General features: G+C 35.2%; 1 protein-coding gene across 3 annotated transcripts; it reads left to right on the top strand.

Annotated features, from left to right (window-relative positions):
* Positions 1 to 389: 389 nt before the first annotated feature.
* Positions 390 to 5,358, top strand: LOC149199350 (protein EDS1L-like). Of its 3 annotated transcripts, none has more exons than XM_089402399.1 (4): positions 390 to 520; positions 626 to 938; positions 2,274 to 3,092; positions 4,176 to 5,358. In XM_089402399.1, the coding sequence occupies exons 2-4, from the start codon at positions 630 to 632 to the stop codon at positions 4,959 to 4,961; spliced, it is 1,914 nt and encodes a 637-aa protein (XP_089258525.1). In that variant the 5' UTR covers positions 390 to 520; positions 626 to 629; the 3' UTR covers positions 4,962 to 5,358. The 3 variants fall into 3 exon arrangements, with proteins under 3 accessions (XP_089258525.1, XP_089258524.1, XP_089258526.1); XM_089402398.1 differs by having other exon boundaries at positions 425 to 545; XM_089402400.1 differs by lacking the exons at positions 390 to 520; positions 626 to 938 and adding an exon at positions 1,532 to 1,734.
* The last annotated feature ends 13,477 nt before the right edge of the window (positions 5,359 to 18,835 follow it).

Below are 18,835 nucleotides of genomic sequence, written 5' to 3' on the forward strand. Positions count from 1 at the left end.
TGGTGGTTAATGGTTAAGCAACTTACTCTCTTCTATTGCAATTTACTTGATGTGATAATGAACATTATATCTAATGGTTAATGATGAATTGTGGAGTTGTAAATTAGATAATCACTTGTGGGTAATTTGTATAAAAAATTCTAACTCCCTACCTTTTACATGCAAGGTTACCGTGACAGTGTAATATTACAAAACAAAATAGTATAACTGAATTTCCATAAATGACACTAAAATATAGAAAAAATGAAAGAGTGAGACGCGACATCCTTCGAATCTTTCGAAAGATGCCCTACAGTTATCTATAAACCCCACAAACTTGTGGGCTTTGGGATGGCTTCGATTAACGTAAAATTAATCGACTGTGACTGTTGCAGTGAAGTACCCAGGTTCATGTCCATATACTTGACTTTCTACAAAGCCAAATTTCACACGGCAGCTCTCTCTTTCTGGGAACCATGGTTTCTCGTCTTATTAAAATAAACTCTGCTTTCGTTCACAAGCATTGAAGTGCGGGAACAAGGTTAAAATCTCATCGCATTTTCTAGGTATAATCTTCCTCAGCTTTTGTTGGACAAATGTAATGTGATATTGTTTGGCTGACTGATTTTGTTGAACTCCATGACAGATTAATGGGTAGATCGGAGTCTTTTTACTCGGAAAACTTGTTGGGTGCCTGCAATCTGTCTCGCAATGTTTACAGAAGCGCAGGCGATGATCCCAGCTACGTGAGGGCTGATTTAAGCGAAACTACTGTTGCCATTGCTTTTCGTGGCATCCTCGATCCCCATGTCTTCCAAGGAACAACAACCAAGTTTGGAGAATGTCAAAGTGGTTTTCTGGAGTGGCTGAAAGATGGGAACAATCAACCAGCCTTTCTGCATCAGGGTTCGCTCAACCAATTTCTCTACCTCTTGAATAATTCCAGAATTCAAGAAGAGGTTTTTACCATCCTAGCTTCTTTATTTCAAGTTTCGTGCAATTACTATATAGTGAGGTGCTGATCTAGAGTTCAGGTGGGGAGGATCTGTTTAATATATATGGATCTCTTATTTACGGGGAAGATGTGTATAATATATATGGATCTCTTATTTACTTCAACCGCAAAGAATCTCACTTCCCCAACTGAACATAGATTCAGGTAGCCCAAAATCTATAAAGCTAGCCTCTATGCTTTTGGGTTAGCATGGATATGGCACAATAGCACTTTTGGGTTAACATGGATTGGCACAATAATTTTTGTTAGTTTAAATGTTATAGTCTATTTATTATATGTTTTGGAGTTGTTTTTAGTATATTTTATTATCAAATTTATAAATATGTTTTGAAGTTTTATTTTGGTATATTGTTTTTATCTAGCTTGGAGGCTTTTAAAATTTAAAGTATATTTTCTTATAAAACTGGTCCAGCATTCAGTAGAAGTTTTTTGAAATCAGTGGTAAACTCTTAGCAATTCTTCAAGATAAAAAGTTGACATATAATAGTTTCATAACACTAGTATACTAAGCCTATCCACTATGTTATCTGCACTTTATTGTGATATCCCGTGGGTTAGTATGTGATTCCTTACAGATAATAAGTAGCTTCAATCTGTAAGGGCCTGGAGCTTGAAGGAGGAGTTTGACATTGCAAGACATCATAGTCCTTTATAGATAATGAATATGTTCAACCTGTTCGCTCTGTGAAGTCCCGTGGGCTAGTATGTGATTCCTTACCGATATTGAGTAGCTTCAATCTGTAAGGGCCTGAAGCTTGAAGAAGGGGTTGAAATTGCAAGATATTATAGTCCTTTATAGATAATGAATATGTTCAGCCTGTTCGTTCAGTGAAGTGCCTGTTTGAAGAACAGTATTTTCAGCTTTGAACTGCAAGCCTTTATTTTTCATGAAGTGTTTAAATTTATTGCTCTGTTACACATACACCAAGTTATACACAAAAACCCATGGATCTGTACTCCCACCCTCGTTGTAGAGCACTGAACTTTGATAAAATAACCCTGCTCTTTGGAATTTATCATTTTAGAGCACCAAACTTTGCTAAAATAATCCTGCACTTTGGAATTTATCATTTTGTAACTTTGACTGTTGTTGCAGGGCCACCTGGAATATGAAATAATCCCGGATTTTGGAATTTGTCATTTTGTAGCTTTCATTTTTGTTGCAGGCTCTAATCCTGGACTTCTGGAATTTGTCATTTTGTAAATTTCATTTTTGATGCAGGCTTTAACCCTAGACTTTAGAATTTGTCATTTTGTAACTTTCATTTTTTTGTTACAGGCCCTTTTGGAATATGAAAGGCGTAAGAACGTATTGTTCACTGGTCACTCCATGGGCGGAGCTATTGCTGCCTTGGCCACGCTATGGATGTTGGATAAGCACCAGCAGCAGCACCCTGACAAGACTAAATCTTTTTTCTGCATCACGTTTGGTTTCCCGTTGATTGGGGACGAAACTCTCGCACGAGGAGTTCGTCGCAAGGGGTGGACGGATCAGTTCTGCCATGTTGTCTTAGGACGTGATGTCATCTCTAGGGTTTTGTTGGCTCCTTCTATATCGGTGTCTGAGGCCTTGGAATCATTTTTACCATATTTGAAGAGATACCTGGAGAATACAAGGGATCTACATGGTTCCACTGACACACCCATGGAAGAAGCCCTTCCACAGGGCAGTGCTGAGTTTGTGAGCACTGTACTCCAGCATTGCTCCGCTGTAGCGAATTATAGTAGCGCAACCAACATGAGCCCCAACAACCCGTTAATGGCTGCTGTAAGGCCTCTAGTGAAGTTGAGTCCTTATAGGCCATTTGGCCATTATTTGTTCTGCTGCAAGCGTGGTGGGATTTGGATAGAAAATCATTTTGCTGTGTTTTCCTTTCTTTATTACGCCCTGCAATTTTCAGATGCTGCCCTGCAAATTTCAGATGCTAGTTGTGACGAATTCATCTTGGAGCACGTTGGTTATTCAAATAGCTTGCCCAGTGTCCTGCAAAATATAGTGAAGTTGAATGAGCTTTCAGAAATTCCTTTGTCCGAAACAGGATCAAACTATCAAGACAGCAGGACAATACAACTGGAAGCTCTTGGGCTTGGAGTTCAGGTAAACCTTGTTGCTTTGCATTCTTTAAGCCATTTTTTCTCTCTTGCCTGCAGTATAAAAGTTTCGGTGTCATTGCCATGATAAACTGGATGTATGCTTTGCTTTGGTTTTGTGGTTGTAATAATCTACTGTTGTTTCTATTAGCTGAACTTATCTACTTCAGTATACGATCCCGTCATATACCGTGTATGCTATGTAGTGTTCAAACTAATATATACGATCCATATTAAACCTGGATCTATTAGAAGCTTGACTGGTTAGGATCTGAGGATAAAATGGTTTTTATAAGTAGTGTTTTTTGCAATTATTTTTGAGAAGAAACATCTTCCGACCTTAGCTGTAGAACATCTCTTTATATCACTTGGAAGTTGAACAAATGGAAATGAAGAACAGAGAAAGGGAATAGCCTTGGTAAACAACGTACTTGTGATCCAAGAAACAAAGTTACTCGTATTTGTGATCCAAGAAATGAAGTTAGTTAGAGATGAACCATGTGGCTGAACTAGCATGTAGTTGGTTAAAATAAAATAACTAATTTGACATAATTGTCACCATTGCCTATAGTTATGCAAGAGGCCAGTTGTACACGAAATATAACATAGGGGATGTTATAATATGAAGGATTTCCCCAATATAACATAGGGGATGTTATAATATGAAGGATTTCCCCATTGGGGTTTATTGCTCCCATGTTCTTGCTTCTTGTTCTTCAAATCTATTTGTATGTATATTAGGGGATATTATAATCTAATGAATTTCCCCTATGGGAGTTTATTTCTTCCATGTTCTTGCTTCATTTTTCTTCAAATCTATTACTAGCAGGAATGAAACCATATGAGTTGAAAATTTTACACAATTTGACAACCAGTTGAGAACTTTATACACAATCTCAATATATTTTTGGGTATTTAGCCTGGATTATTACTGGATCCTATTTAAAGGGGTCAGTACCCCATTGCAAAATCTCTCCTTGAAGCCTTGTGTATAATGTAACAGAACCTTCAAGTAGATTATATACTGCAATAAAGTTCTGTTGGTTTCAATAATTGAGAGTTGTGTTTTTTTGTGATAAAATTTGTGCAGAATTGCCCAGCAAGACTTGCCCTCAGAGCTGCGGGACAAGTTTTGAAGCAGCAGAGGGAGAACCTGACCAAATTGGAGAATGAAGTAAAAGGAAAGATAGAAGTAGCCATCAAATTAATAGAAGAGTATCGTGCGCAGTGTCTCAGAAATGGCACTGGATACTACGACTCGTTCAAAAAGAAGCAACATAGAACAGACTTTGATGCTAACCTTAACAGGCTAAAGCTGGCAGGCTGGTTGGACGAAATCATAGCGATGATCAGTAAGGATGAGTTACCGGACGATTTCCAGTGTAGTGAAGTGTGGATAAAACTGGGCACTCACTGCAGGCTACTAGTTGAGCCACTGGACATCGCGAATTATTACAGGTTGGGAAAAAACGAAGACTCTGGGCCTTATCTCAGAAATGCCAGGCCTCGTCGTTATACAATTCTCCAAAAATGGTTGGAAGAAAATAATGTGATTCAACAGCAGCAGCCATCCCCTACAGGCACTGATCAGCCCACGATGCCCACTGAAGACTCCTGTCTCTGGGCTCATGTTGAAGAAATTGCATGCTTAATGGGCGCTAAAAATGCTGGGGGTCATGAAAACTCCATAGCAGGATTGGAAAAGTCACTGAGGCCTTTGATTGATTCCAATGGTTTGTCTATGGAAGAACTTGTGGCTGGCAACTCTACCTTCAACACTGTGGTCAAGTGGTTGTGGACACACATGACCCCACAGCAGAAATCAAGCTCTCCCATCTCCTATGTTATTGGCAGGCACCCAGAACTGATGAACTGATCATACAGATGATGTGAGTAGCCATTGCATAAGTATTCAGATTTCGGTAGTCTTGTTATTTCTGGTGCATTCACTTCAATGAGAAGGAGAATTAAGTTCGGATTATCGTGAATATTATTAACTAGTTCATGTCTGTGTAGATTTATAGATTTTCTACTGTATTTTGATAATGTGTATTATATAATCCAGTTGAACAGGAATATGTCGTATATTTTATTTTTCAGACTCTTTTCATTTGTGTTAATTGATATATAATATAGTCTTTTGATTGGTGGACTCTTAAAGCGCACTCTTAGTAATGGGCACCAGCTGGAAACCCATGAATGTCACAGCTGCCCAACGTATATATTCTATACTTTATTTTGAGAATGCTTATTATTAATTCAGTTGACATGAATATGTGGTTTTTTTGGGGACCATTATAGTTTTTTTTAATTGATATATTATATAGTATGTGAATACGTAGTATATTTTATCTTTTTACGATATATATATATATATATATATATATATATATATATATATATATAAAATTTGTGAACAGGGTATTGTTAACTTCTTTTTTGAATAATGGTTATTGACTAGAAAATCTGTCTATCTTATCCACTCAACTAGCCCAAAAAGCTAAACATCTGTCACCTCCCTGCCCAACCCACCCAATCTTCAATTAAAAATTAATAGATTATATAAATCTGAAAAAAAAAATTACTTAATAAAATGCTTATGTAAATAAAATTTTAAATAACCATTATGAAGACTGGAAAGATTTCTAACAAAGGATATCTTACATTAAAGTTTTAAGTTTTAACCAGTCCTATAAGAGCAAAATGCAATAGAGAATAAAAATGAAGCTCGCCTATCTTGATCATCATCTTTGATTTGAGTGGTGTTGTAGAGTTGTTCATCTGTCTGTATATACATATGAAGTTAGTTTTGTTTGCATTATGTTTTATATTAAAACATATGGAATAGGATTGAAAGTTTCTGTATGATCATCATTTTTTATTTGAGTAGTGTTGTAAAGATTGTTTAGCTATCTTCATATACACAGGAGAGTTTAATTTTACTTACATGATATATTAGAACATAGACAAATAGGATGAAAGTTTCTGTATTGTCTAGAATTGTTGATAAAAGCATGAAAGTTTCTGCATTGTCTAGAATGGTTATTGGCTGAAATGAATGTTGCTGGAGCTGGTTTGGGATGCTAAAACGTTAGTGCAATGCTCTAAACCTTAACTGGTTGGAGTCATGTATGGAGAGTGGATTTGTTAATGCTCCAATTACTTTAGTCATTGATGCTTTGCTATTTATGATTTCTAATTTATTAATTCCTTATCATTTTTGTGTATACCTTTTTCTTTCATTTAGTTTAAGATTTCATACACTTGTTTGACATTCTTATTATTGGAATTTATGATTTCTAATTTATTAATTCCTTATCATTTTTGTGTATACCTTTTTCTTCCATTTAGTTTAGTTTAAGATTTCATACAATTGTTTGACATTCTTATTATTGGAATTGGGGAACTAGCTTTCTTGAATTTATATGAATGGTAGATTTTAAGATATTCTAAAATTTGATAGTAAAAAAAAACGTCAAACAATTGATCTCTCCTAATCATCTTATTCTAAAATATTCCCAGAATCAACAATCTACATAATAATGATTGACTAACCTTACTATCAAATCCAGTGCATATCCAATCTTCTAGAAGGTATAGGTGGAGCTGGTTCATGTTGATATAGTAGCTCAATTATATAAAGAATATGGTTTATCAAACTTAAATTTATACAATATATAATGTGGTTGATCAAACTAAAATTTATACCCTATAGAATGTGTTTGATATTGCTTGACAGTAGACGAGAAGTAGAAGTTATTTGCATTTTTGAAGAGCTGCTCTTTTCACGGGAAGGCGTGACTTGCAATGTGGCCTCAATGTACTCTCAACGGGGATCGCAGTTTTCACTGCATTGACATGTATACATAATGGCTTGGTGTACTCTCACAAAAACACATTATTTTACAAGCTTACTCATAATTGATATTTTAAATCAGTTTTCTTAATGTGTACAAATTGGAAAAAATATGACGGTAATTAATTTTAAAGTTGTATAAGTTAATATATTATTAATAAAATGCGTTGATATATCTAAAGTATATCCAATCACCGAATGTGGTTGATTTTCAAATACAAGTTATGTTATTTTTTTATTTATAAAAATAGATATAATTTGAAAGAAAGTAAAGGTGGGAAATATATTTTGAGAAGAAAAATATTTGTAATTTTATTTGGGATAAAATTACATTTTTTATATGTTGAAAACATTCCATATTATAAGCCTCTTGGCTTATAAGTTAAAGAGAAAAATAGCATAAAAAATTGAAAATTAAGTATAGTATTAATTATTATTATTATTATTATTTTCTGCACTTTTTACCAACCTTTTGAGGTTGCGTTGATTGCAATTATAGATGGGGATTCTTTGTCAGAGTGAGAAGAGTGAGAAGTCTCTAAAGCATGTGCTCTCTATGTGCTTTGTGCCCCCATCCCTTTTTCTTTATGTATTTCATTATCTTGTTGTTTTGTTGATTGAATATCTAGAGGTTTGATGTCGTGGGGTCGATGGGGATTCTTTGTCAGAGTGAGAAGTCTCTAAAGCATGTGCTCTCTATGTGCTTTGTGCCCCCATCCCTTTTTCTTTATGTATTTCATTATCTTGTTGTTTTGTTGATTGAATATCTAGAGGTTTGATGTCATTGGGGTTCACTCATTTAGTTGCATTCTGAGCATTAGCAACCACTTTTGTTTGGGTTGGATTGTTTTCCATGGTTTCTTCCAACTTTTTTTTGTTAGGTAAGGATCAAAGGGTTGTCATTGCTTGGATTTGTCCACTCCCCCATTTTCCTTTTTTGGATTTTTTCACCCAAGGACATGTATTCTGAAAATTTTCTTATTTGGAAACAAATTTGACATTTGAATGTTGTATTCACATAATCTAAAACTTGGGTTCATTGAACATTTCTGTTTTTTAACTAAATGTGATAGGGTAGACCTTTGATGAGGTCTATTTTTACATAGATTCTTGCAAAGGTAAAGAGACCCTTCTCTATTCTTTTAGGTCCATCCTTTTGAATTTTCTCAAGGTGTTTCCAATGTCCTCAGAACTTTATGGTGCTAGAAAGGGAGGTGATGAGCCTCATCACTGGGTAATTATATGGGCCTTAATTCACCTCCTAGCTTAGTCAAACGAACTATTCTCATAACTTATTACATGATTTTGATTATATTTTATTTATGAGGTGAGTTAAAGTTGGATATATGCTTTGTGGTCTAATGTGCATTTAATAGATTTGGGACAATGCAAACTGTGGATAGGCTTCCCACTCTTCTCTGGACAGAGCTCTCCAACACTAATGTCTTGCTCCCCAACAAGAACACTGGGACTCATCACAGTTTTATAGAGAATATTTGGGAGCAAGGCCCTAATAGTACTTGTGAATTCTCGCCGATTGGTTTCTGCATTGTTGCAGAAAACCTATTTTTTTTAAGCGTTCTCACTAAAATTTGTGGAAAATCTATGACTGTGGTAACATAAAAGGCAGACAGAACAATTGGAGTTTGAGTAGGTTGAATAACATTGTAACTGACTAATACCCTAATTGATTAATACTGAAAATCAATCTAATGGTCTATACTATTTTAATCGTTTAACATCCCAATAAACGGTTCACAAAGTTACAGGTGTTGTGGAAGGAAAATTATTTTCATAGAGAACACCTTAATGCATAATTAAAAAAATTCATGAAAAAAACACTAAGCACTAAAAAAATACTAATAATATAATTAATATTTATTATTATAAATTCATTATAGATAATCCTCCACATAATTTCCCTCTACTTATACTCGCAAGTGAAAATAGAATAAACAAAATAGTGATAGAAAGAAAATTCCCTCTTGTACTAGTAAGTGAAAATAGAATGAACAAAATAGTGATAGAAAGAAAATTTTATAGAAATTATGATAAGTTTAGGATGGATAAAAAAAGGGCTAAAAAGACTCTATTTAAAGAACATATAACTAGAAATTGCACGAGATGTTGCAAAGAAAACCTCGTAAGACGTAAATTCGAGAATCCTGACAAAAAAATTCAATGTAAAGAAAAATTTAAGAAATAAAAGACATACTTGACATTTTATCATTAGAAATATCTTACGCATTCTACATCTCCATTGTTTACCCTTTTACATTACAAAGTTATCAAATTTATCTCAAACATTTTTTAACATGAATCATATCCCATAATATAAAAGAAATTTAAAATAAAATAAAAAATAAAAAACAGACAAATTTAACCATTGTTCTATTTTTATTATTAATATAATTTTTTATTATTATAAATAAATAAAATTTTACCTCCTTTTGAAAATTATTGTGAATGTGAAATAATTTATAGTTCCATCAAAATCCATTTTCAATGCAAAAGAGTGAATTTATTATTTTATCAATTTTTTTTATGAAAAACATGTCAAATTGAATTGGATGAAGTCATTATATATATATATATATATATATATATATATATATATATATATATATATATATATACATATATGAAATGATTGGTAAGTATTACATAAATTATCATTTGAACCAAATTAAATCATTTTTCATATTAGATTTTGAAATGATCATTATATTTTAAGTAATATTGGAAGATAAAACCTTATCACCAATGGAAAATTTATCGATTTTTTATGAAGAACATGTCATATTGAACACTGTCATTACATATGAAAAAAATTATATAAAAATAATGACATGATTGGTAAATATTACATGAAATTATCATTTGAACCAAATTAAATCATTTTTCATATTAGATTTTGAAATGATCATCATATTAAGTAGTATTGGAAGATAAAGCCTTATCACCAATGGAAAATAAACAATTTTCCAGCCTAAATTACCATTTGTAGATGAGTGGACCATGTGAGATCTATTTGTGGGAAATATCAAGAGCTTCAAAATTCATTTTCAATGCAAAGGAGCGAATTTATTATTTTATCATTTTTTGATGAAGAACATGTCATATTGAATTGGATGAACACTCTCATTACATATAATTTTTTTTTTTAAATTAATGAAATGATTGGTAAGTATTACATTAAAATTATCATTTGAACCAAATTAAATCATTTTGATAGTAGATTTTGAAATGATCATAATATTAAGTAATATTGGAAGATAAAACTATTATAATAACAAACATACAACTTTAATACCAATTAACAGTAAAAGCAAAGGATAAAACAAAGACCTCACAAACAAAATAAGACAAATTTCACGTAACAGCAAAAACACAGAGTTATGCGCGGTAAAAGCCATAAATAAAATTTTCATAATGAGTGCACACCAAAATATACTTTGATTAGACAAAACAAAACGAGGCTGCAGCTCCATTCACCGTCTGTAAAACCAAGATTTATAAAGATTTACAAATGCTGTGTTGAAATTAATTTTTATGTGCCCACCTATAACTTCGCTCCGGATATTTAGGCCAAAAACTAAAATTGCATAGCTTCACATAAACATACATTGATATATTTAGGCCAAAAACTAAAATTGCATAGCTTCACATAAACATACATACACATTGATATAATTTTGCCCTAGACATATGCGTCAAAAACTAAAAGTGCATAACTTCATCTATATGTGGTAGAGGACTGTTTGTTGCATGCATGAACAAGCATGACGTGCTTGCATCTCGGGAGGAGTTAAGAAAAGTGTATAGAGTTATGGATCATAGGATGGGTCTTAGTATTTTTAGTGTCAATAGGCCATGGCGGTTAAAAACCACAAAGGACCCTATTTTCAATGCTCAAGGGGAGGATATCGCAACCACAAAGGGACTTAATTAAAACATAAATCTTACTTACAACAAAACAAAGGAGGTTGCATAACACAACTAGCCACACTTTATATTATATGTTAAAACATAAAAAAATACATTCGCATCATAAATGGAGGCTGCAGCTCCAAGTGAAAACACAACAAACTCACTGCGATCACTGGGGTTGCGGAGTAAACTTCTGCATATCACAACCACACACATGGACTTAATTAAAACATAAATCTTAGGGAGAGCAAAAACAAAGCAGGTTGTTGTAAATATACTTGCAAGGGATTAATGTGAGCCACACTTTATATTATATGTTAAAACATTAAAAAATACATTCGAGTCATAAATGGAGGTTGTAGCTCCAAGTGAAAACACAAGAAACTTACTGCGATCAGTAGGGTTGCAGAGTAAACTTATATAAAACTCCGGTTTTCTGGCCCACCAATATTTCCTCCACGATTTTATCCTCACTACCTCAGAGACTTTCACTCTCTAACTTGCCCAACATTACAAATGACTTTTACATCCATATTTATATTAACATACAAATTTGACATTAATTATATGACGGAGAAAATATTTAATACACAACATGGGCTATTTTACATAATAAATGGTTTTATGAACTTGTAGGTGTTGTGGAATGTGGGCAACACTCGCAGAGTAAATGTTTGCCCATATCTATTTACCAAAATTTATTAAATGCTTGAACTCCTCTGTTGTGTTGTGGAATGGTCCAAGTTGTACTTCTGTTCTGACTTCAGTCCTCTCGCCTGCAAACAAAATCGCAACCGTGCAGTGGTTGACTTGACAAGCATGGTGTTTTTCACTGTGTTTAAGGCAGTGGTTGGGATTATTATTTCCAACACTCCCCCTTAATCGCAATGGTCACCATTGATAATTCCCAAACTGCCTCTGAGATAAACAAAACTTTCACGTGCCAATGGCTTTGTGAAAATATTAGCAAATTGTTCCTGTGACCTGCAGCGCTGCAACACAATTTCATCATTGTTAATCAACTCTTTGATAAAATGATATTTAGCATCAATATGCTTGGTCCTCTTGTGAAAGACCGAATTCTTTAACAATGCAATTGCGGATGTGTTATCGCAGAAAATAGTTGTCGCTCCCTCTTGGTTGTGGCAAAGATCCCTCAACATCCTTCTCATCCAAACTGCCTGACACGTTGTTGTTGTTGCAGCGACATATTCAACTTTTGTTGTTGATAGTGACACTATTGGCTGCTTCTTATAGGCCCATGAAATGGCTCCAGAACCCAAATGAAAAACATATCCCGACGTGCTCTTTCTGTCATCGGCACTTCCTGCCCAACCATTATCGGTGTAACCAACCAACCTGAAATTTTCTATTGCGGTGTACAAAACACCATACTGTTTTGTCCCATTGACATACCTTAGAATCATTTTCGTTGCTTGCTAATATGTCTCCTTAGGTGTCTCCATGAACCTTGACACCAAACTCACTGCATACATTATATCCAGCCTAGTGGTGGTCAAATACATCAAGCTGCTTATCATGCTTTTGTATAATGTCAGATTAACATTGCTATTGCAATCTCTTTTGCTCAACTCAACCCCGTGATAGTTGGAGTTGGTGCGGGCTTGCTATTCTGCATATTAAACCTCTCCAAAATGTCTGCCACATACTTTGCTTGAGAAATAAAAATGCCATTTTTTGTTTGCTTCACTTCTATGCCCAAAAAATATCTTAGCAACCCTAAGTCAGTCATTTCAAATTCAGTGTTCATGACTTGTTTGAAATCAGTGATGAGAAAATCATCACTACCTGTAAAAATTAAATCATCTACATATAAGATAAAAATGAGAATCTTACCATCATTTTCTTTGATGTAGAGAGTAGGCTCACCGTCACACTTGTCAAAACCATTGTCCAACAAGTAGGCATCTATCCTGTTGTACCATGCACGCACTGCTTGCTTCAGCCCGTAAAGAGTTTTCTTCAACCGATACACTTTGTCTTCTTGGCCTTCTACCTCATAACCAGGCGGTTGCGCAACAATGTTGATTTTACGTTTATCTGATACACTTTCCATTTATGTTGCGCGGAAATCGCCACAACTCTATGCACCGTCTCCATCTTTACGACTAGCACGAACATCTCCGCATAATCTCTTCCATTTTGTTGCTTGTAACCTTTGACAACTAGTCTTGCTTTGTGCCTTTCAATCTTTCCCTCAATGTTGCTTTTGGTCTTATAGACCCACTTCACTCCAATGACTTGTTTTCCTTGCGGCAAGTCCACTAACTCCCATGTGTCATTCTTTTTTATTGCTTCTATTTCTTCCTCCATTCCCGCAACCCATTTTTCTTCTCTGACTGCATCTTTAAAATGGATTGGGTCATCTACATGACAAAATAATGCAAATAAGGTATTCAGACTAGCGCTGCTATCAACCTCTTCTTGCTCATAAATTTCATTTAGATTTCTGAATTTTGGTCTTCTTATGCTTGTTGAAGATGGGCTTGACATGTCACTTGGTGTTGTGCTTTGCGGCATGCTTGGAGAAACACTTGCTTGACTACGTGACGCTGTCCTATTATTTGTTGATGTTGTTCCTTGTTGCACTTAAATAGGAGTAGAGGGAGTCACTGCTGAGGAATTACTTGTTGTCATTAATTCCTCTTTGTCCTCATGTGGTATACATGCTTTCACATTGACTGTCTTCTCTAAACTTCCATCCCATGCTTCCTCTTCTCTGATTATGACCTTTTTGGTTGATGGATTGTAGAGCTTGTATGCCTTGGATTCATCATTGTATCCAACAAATATACATTTCCCCCCTTTGTTGTCCAACTTTTTCCTCAACTCATCCAGGACATGTGCATAAGACACACATCCAAAAACTCTCATGTGAGTGACACTATGCTTTCTTCCACTCCATGCCTCTTCAGGAACTATGTTCTCGACGCTTTTGGTTGGACATCTATTTAAGATATATGATGCACATGCGACAACTTCAACCCAATAATTATTTGGCAAATGTTTTTCCTTCAACATACTCCTTGCCATTTCCACAATGGTCCTATTCTTCTTTTCCGCCACACAATTTTGTTGAGGTGTATACCTTGTTGTAAACTGCTTGTGAATTCCATGCTCCTTGCAAAATCGAAGGAAGTCATTTGAGATGTATTCGCCACCTCTGTCAGTCCTGAGGACTTTGATGTAGTGTCCGCTTTGCTTCTCAACAAGAGCCTTGTACTCGCAAAAGCGCTCAAACACTTCACTTTTCTGTTCTAGGAGATAGACCCATGTCTTCCTTGTGTAGTCATCTATGAAGGTCAATACATAGTGGCTGCCACCAATTGATGGTGTCTGCATTGGTCCACATAAATATGAGTGGACAATCTCCAAAGGTGCCTTTGCCCTTATGGACTCTCCCGCTGGAAATGTCTCTCTATGTTGCTTGCGCAAGATACATCCTTCACATAGGATGTTTGGTTTTTCTATGAGTGGCAGTCCCTTCACCATACCTTTCCTATGCAACAAATTCTAACTTCCAAAGTTGAGATGTCCAAATCTCAAATGCCATAACCAATTTTCATCTTTGACCTCTGCTTGATAGTTCACTTGTGTGACAGTTGCCTCTTTTCTTCCATCCTCTTGTGAGTTCATTGATAGTTGTGCTTGTGCACCTTCTTCTTTCAAATCCGATCTTATCTTTAGGGGAAACATTCTATTGTTTGTCATATGAACCTTTGCAATCAGTTGTCTCCTTGGAAGCCTATCCAAAATTGTACACACATCATTTTTGAAAAAGACATTGTATCCCTTTTACATGAGCTGTCCAATGCTTATGAGGTTATGCGTCAGACTGGGGACAAAGTAAACATCTGAGATGTACTTCTTCTCCCCCTTCTTTGTTAGGATATTAACTCTTCCATTTCCCATGATAAAGACTTTGCTATCAGTCCCTAATGTCACTTCATATTTCACACTTTCATCTAGAGTGGAAAATGTTTCTATGTTCCCTAACATGTTGTTGCTACACCCTGAATCTAAATACCATACATCACTTTGTTTTTCTTGTGCTACATTACAAGTTTAAAACATGCTATCATGGTTCTGATTTTCTTTTGTGAAATTTACACTTGGTTTGTTACTAATGTCATATTGCTTATTTCTACATTCATTTGCATAATGACCATACTTCTTACAATAATGACATTGGACTTGAGATTTATCATACCTCTGACCTTGTGCTTGATTTTGGCTTGGGCCTTGACTTGGATTTTGATTGCTACCCCTTCCACTTGAGCTTGAAGGGTTGCTTCTTCCACCTCTGTGTGGGCTTCTTCCTCTTCCTCTAGCATATGATCTTCCTCTGCCTCGACCTTGACCAAAGGAAACTTGTGTCTTGAAGGCATGCTCCAATGAGGAGCTTGTTGCTCTATTTAGTCTATGTTCATGAGAAATAAGTGATGCACGAAGTTCATCCACTGAAAACTATGAGAGATATTGAAAATAACAACAAGAAATGATAAAAATAGAATCTAGAATATTCCAATTTTAATTTGTCCTTGAATTAAAATCGAATTTAGTCTTAACAACTGCTTGGAAATAATTAATTAATTCATTATGGATTAATTAGTTGGAGAAATTCAAGTTACAAGTCTTTCTCAAGTCATGTAAGAGTTATCCCTTAAATTAAGGAGATTATCCCTTAATTAAGGATATAATATTGAGTTATATTTGAGTTGTAATTAGTTAACAGTTTATTGAGTTAAGTCCAGTTAAATTAGTTTCAAACTGTTTGAGGAACTAATTGTGAGTTATCAGTTAGTTGATGCATGCATGCACTCAACCAATGTACTCTAGATAACTGAAGAATCCCTCATCAGTAACTCATGCATGTCTATTATGAGAAAGCCCTATTTGAATTAAATGTCAAGGACAGTGTACTATCAGTTTCATGTGTTTTCCTATAAAGAAAACTCATGCATGTAGAAGGAATCATTCCTTGGAGGATTCTGAAGTTCTGACAGTGTGTTAGAGCAGTGTTCCACTTGGTGAGGTGAGAATCATCCACTAGGAACAACACAAGGAAATAGGAGCTTGGAGGGCAAAGAGGAAGGCTTGTGAGAAGCCAGGATTGCTCTGTGAGGATTGTACTGAGAGCTGGCTAGCTGTGAGAGCTAAGGCTTTATATAATTCTTATGTATTTTCATCTTGTATGATAATACAGATAGTGGGGTTTTTACCTGAGGCTTTCCCTAAAGTATTTTTATGTGTATTGTGATTTCTTCTTCTTTTGGTTATGTTGTTCATCTCTGATTCAGCTCGATCTTTAACCTTCCACAAATTGATAATAAAAGTAGGTTATAGTATTTTTCTTTGGTTATATTGCATTATTGGGTTAATCTACGGGCATATTTTCTACATAGTCTTAGAGCGAGATTTGTAGAGAATTTGCAGAATTTCTACAGGAGATCTTTTGTCTATTCTATGGCCACAACAATGGCATCAAACCTACTAGCATACTTCTCAAAACTTTCTCAATTATTCTCCTTTCTTCAAGTGTCTCACCATGAGACCTGATTTGTGTAACCAACACAATTACATGTGTAAAAAAAGATTCTACATTCTCAGACCCTTTCATAAAAAGTGTTTCAAAATCTCTCCTTACCATTTGTAGATTTGTTGTCGTGACTTTTTCCATGCCTCGGTAGGTTGTTTGGAGGGTGTCCCATGCTTGCTTGGACTTCGTTGCAACTGCAACCCTTGGGAAAATACTTTCATGAACTACTTGGAAAATATAGAACAGGGCTTTTGAATCCTTCTTCCTGTTGTCCCTTAACAAATCCCTTTCTGCTTGAGACAACACATTGTATACTGCTGCATCTGCTGGTTACCAAATCCCAAATGTCTTGAGACGAAAACAGGGCCTTCATTGTAATAGCCCAATAATCATAATTTTTTCCATTAAACTGAGGTATTTGAGGATTATTCAAGCTTGTGCTTGATGTTGCGATTTCTGAGTGAAAGAAAAAACTCCCAAATGTCTTGAGACGAAAACAGGGCCTTCATTGTAATAATAATAATAATATTCATTTTTAAGGTCACAGCCAAGCCAGACACCAAATTGGTGTGTGAAACCCCCTTGTTTGTGGGACAAGGGACCCACCTTCGCACAACGATTTGACTGCTAAGTCTACGAAGGCATACATACTCTACCCCCCCACTAGTTTTGAACCTGTGACCTCTTAGAAGGAAACACATGCTTTTAACCATTGGGCTATTGTAATAGCCCAGTAATCATAATTTTTGCTATTAAACTGAGGTATGTGAGGATTAGTCAAGCTTGTGCTTGATGTTGCTATTTCTGAGTGAAAGAAAAAACTTTTTACTTCATAAATAAACTTCAAAAATTCTGCCTCAAAAAAAATTTTAATTGCTAGTAAAAACACTTGCTAGAAAAATTTTATGAGGGCAAAGGAGCTCAGAAATAGGTTGTGGCAAAGTAAGCAAAATCAACTTCAGTTGCGGCAAGGTAAATCTTAGGTTGCGGGTAGGATATCACAACCACACAGGGACTTAATCAAAACATAAATCTTACGCACAAAAAACAGAGTAAAAGAAAAGAGGTTGTCGTAAATCTACTTGCAAGGGATTAATGTCATAACGCAACTAGCCACACTTTATATTATATGTTAAAACATAAAGAAATATATTGGTGTCATAAATGGAGGTTGCACCTCCAAGTGAAAACACATCAAACTTACTGTTGCGGAGTAAATTTTTGTAAAACTGGTTTTCACGCGCCCACCAATATTTCCTCCACAATTTTCTCCTCACTACCTGAGAGACTCTCACCCTCTAACTTGCCCAACATTACAAATGACTTTTACATCCATATTTATCTTAACATAGAAATTTGACATTAATTACATGACAGAGAAAGTATTTAATACGCAACATGGGCGATTCCTCCACAATTTTCTCCTCACTACCTCAGACTCTCGTTCTCTAGCTTGCCCAACATTACAAATGACTTTTACATCCATATTTATCTTAACATACAAATTTGACATTAATTACATGACAAAAAAAAAATTTAATACGCAACATGGGCGATTTTACATAGTAAATGGTTTTCTGAACTTGTAGGTGTTGTGGAGTGTGGGCAACACTCGCGAAGTAAATGTTTGCCCATATCTATTTTCCAAAATTTATTAAATGCCTCAACTCCTCTGTTGTGTTGTGGAATGGTCCACGTTGTACTTCTGTTCTGACTTTAGTCCTCTTGCCTGCAAACAAAATCAAAATCGTGCAGTGGTTGACTCAGCAAGCATGGTGTTTGTCAGTGTGTTTAAGGCGGTGGTTGGGATTATTATTTCCAACATCGGAAAGACCACCCTTACCAATGTTGTGTATGCAACATTGTTCGATCAAAATAATACAAAAAGATGTAAGTACGCCATAGTTAGACTGTTTGAAGACATAGCAACGACTCCAAATGTAATGAAGTTGTAAAAAGATATAATAAAAGAAGCATGGTGTTTCTCAGTGTGTTTAAGGCAGTGGTTGGGATTATTATTTCCAACATGGGAAAGACCACCCTTGCCAATGTTATGTATGCAACAATTTTTGATCAAAATAATACAAAAGGATGTAAGTATGCCATAGTTAGACTGTTTGAAGACATAGCAACGACTCCAAATGTAATGAAGTTGCAAAAAGATATAATAAAAGATCCGAGGACGAGAAGAAAGGAAGATGAAGACGCTAAGAAATCTCAGATGATTTGCACAAGGAAGCTAAGAATTCACCAGAATAAAATCCTTAAAAAACCCCATGATATTTCTGATAATTATAAACCATGTGAAACTATGTGAAAGAAGATACATGTTACTTGAGGGGTTTTTGTCGGCGAGGGCGATGGTGAGATAGTCGAAGGATTGAAAAATGGATAAACTTAAGTA

This window comes from Pinus tabuliformis, chromosome 2_1, assembly GCF_031772625.1.
Source record: "Pinus tabuliformis cultivar Carrire ecotype Pingquan chromosome 2_1, CPIR1, whole genome shotgun sequence".
In the NCBI taxonomy this organism is placed as follows: domain Eukaryota; kingdom Viridiplantae; phylum Streptophyta; class Pinopsida; order Pinales; family Pinaceae; genus Pinus; species Pinus tabuliformis.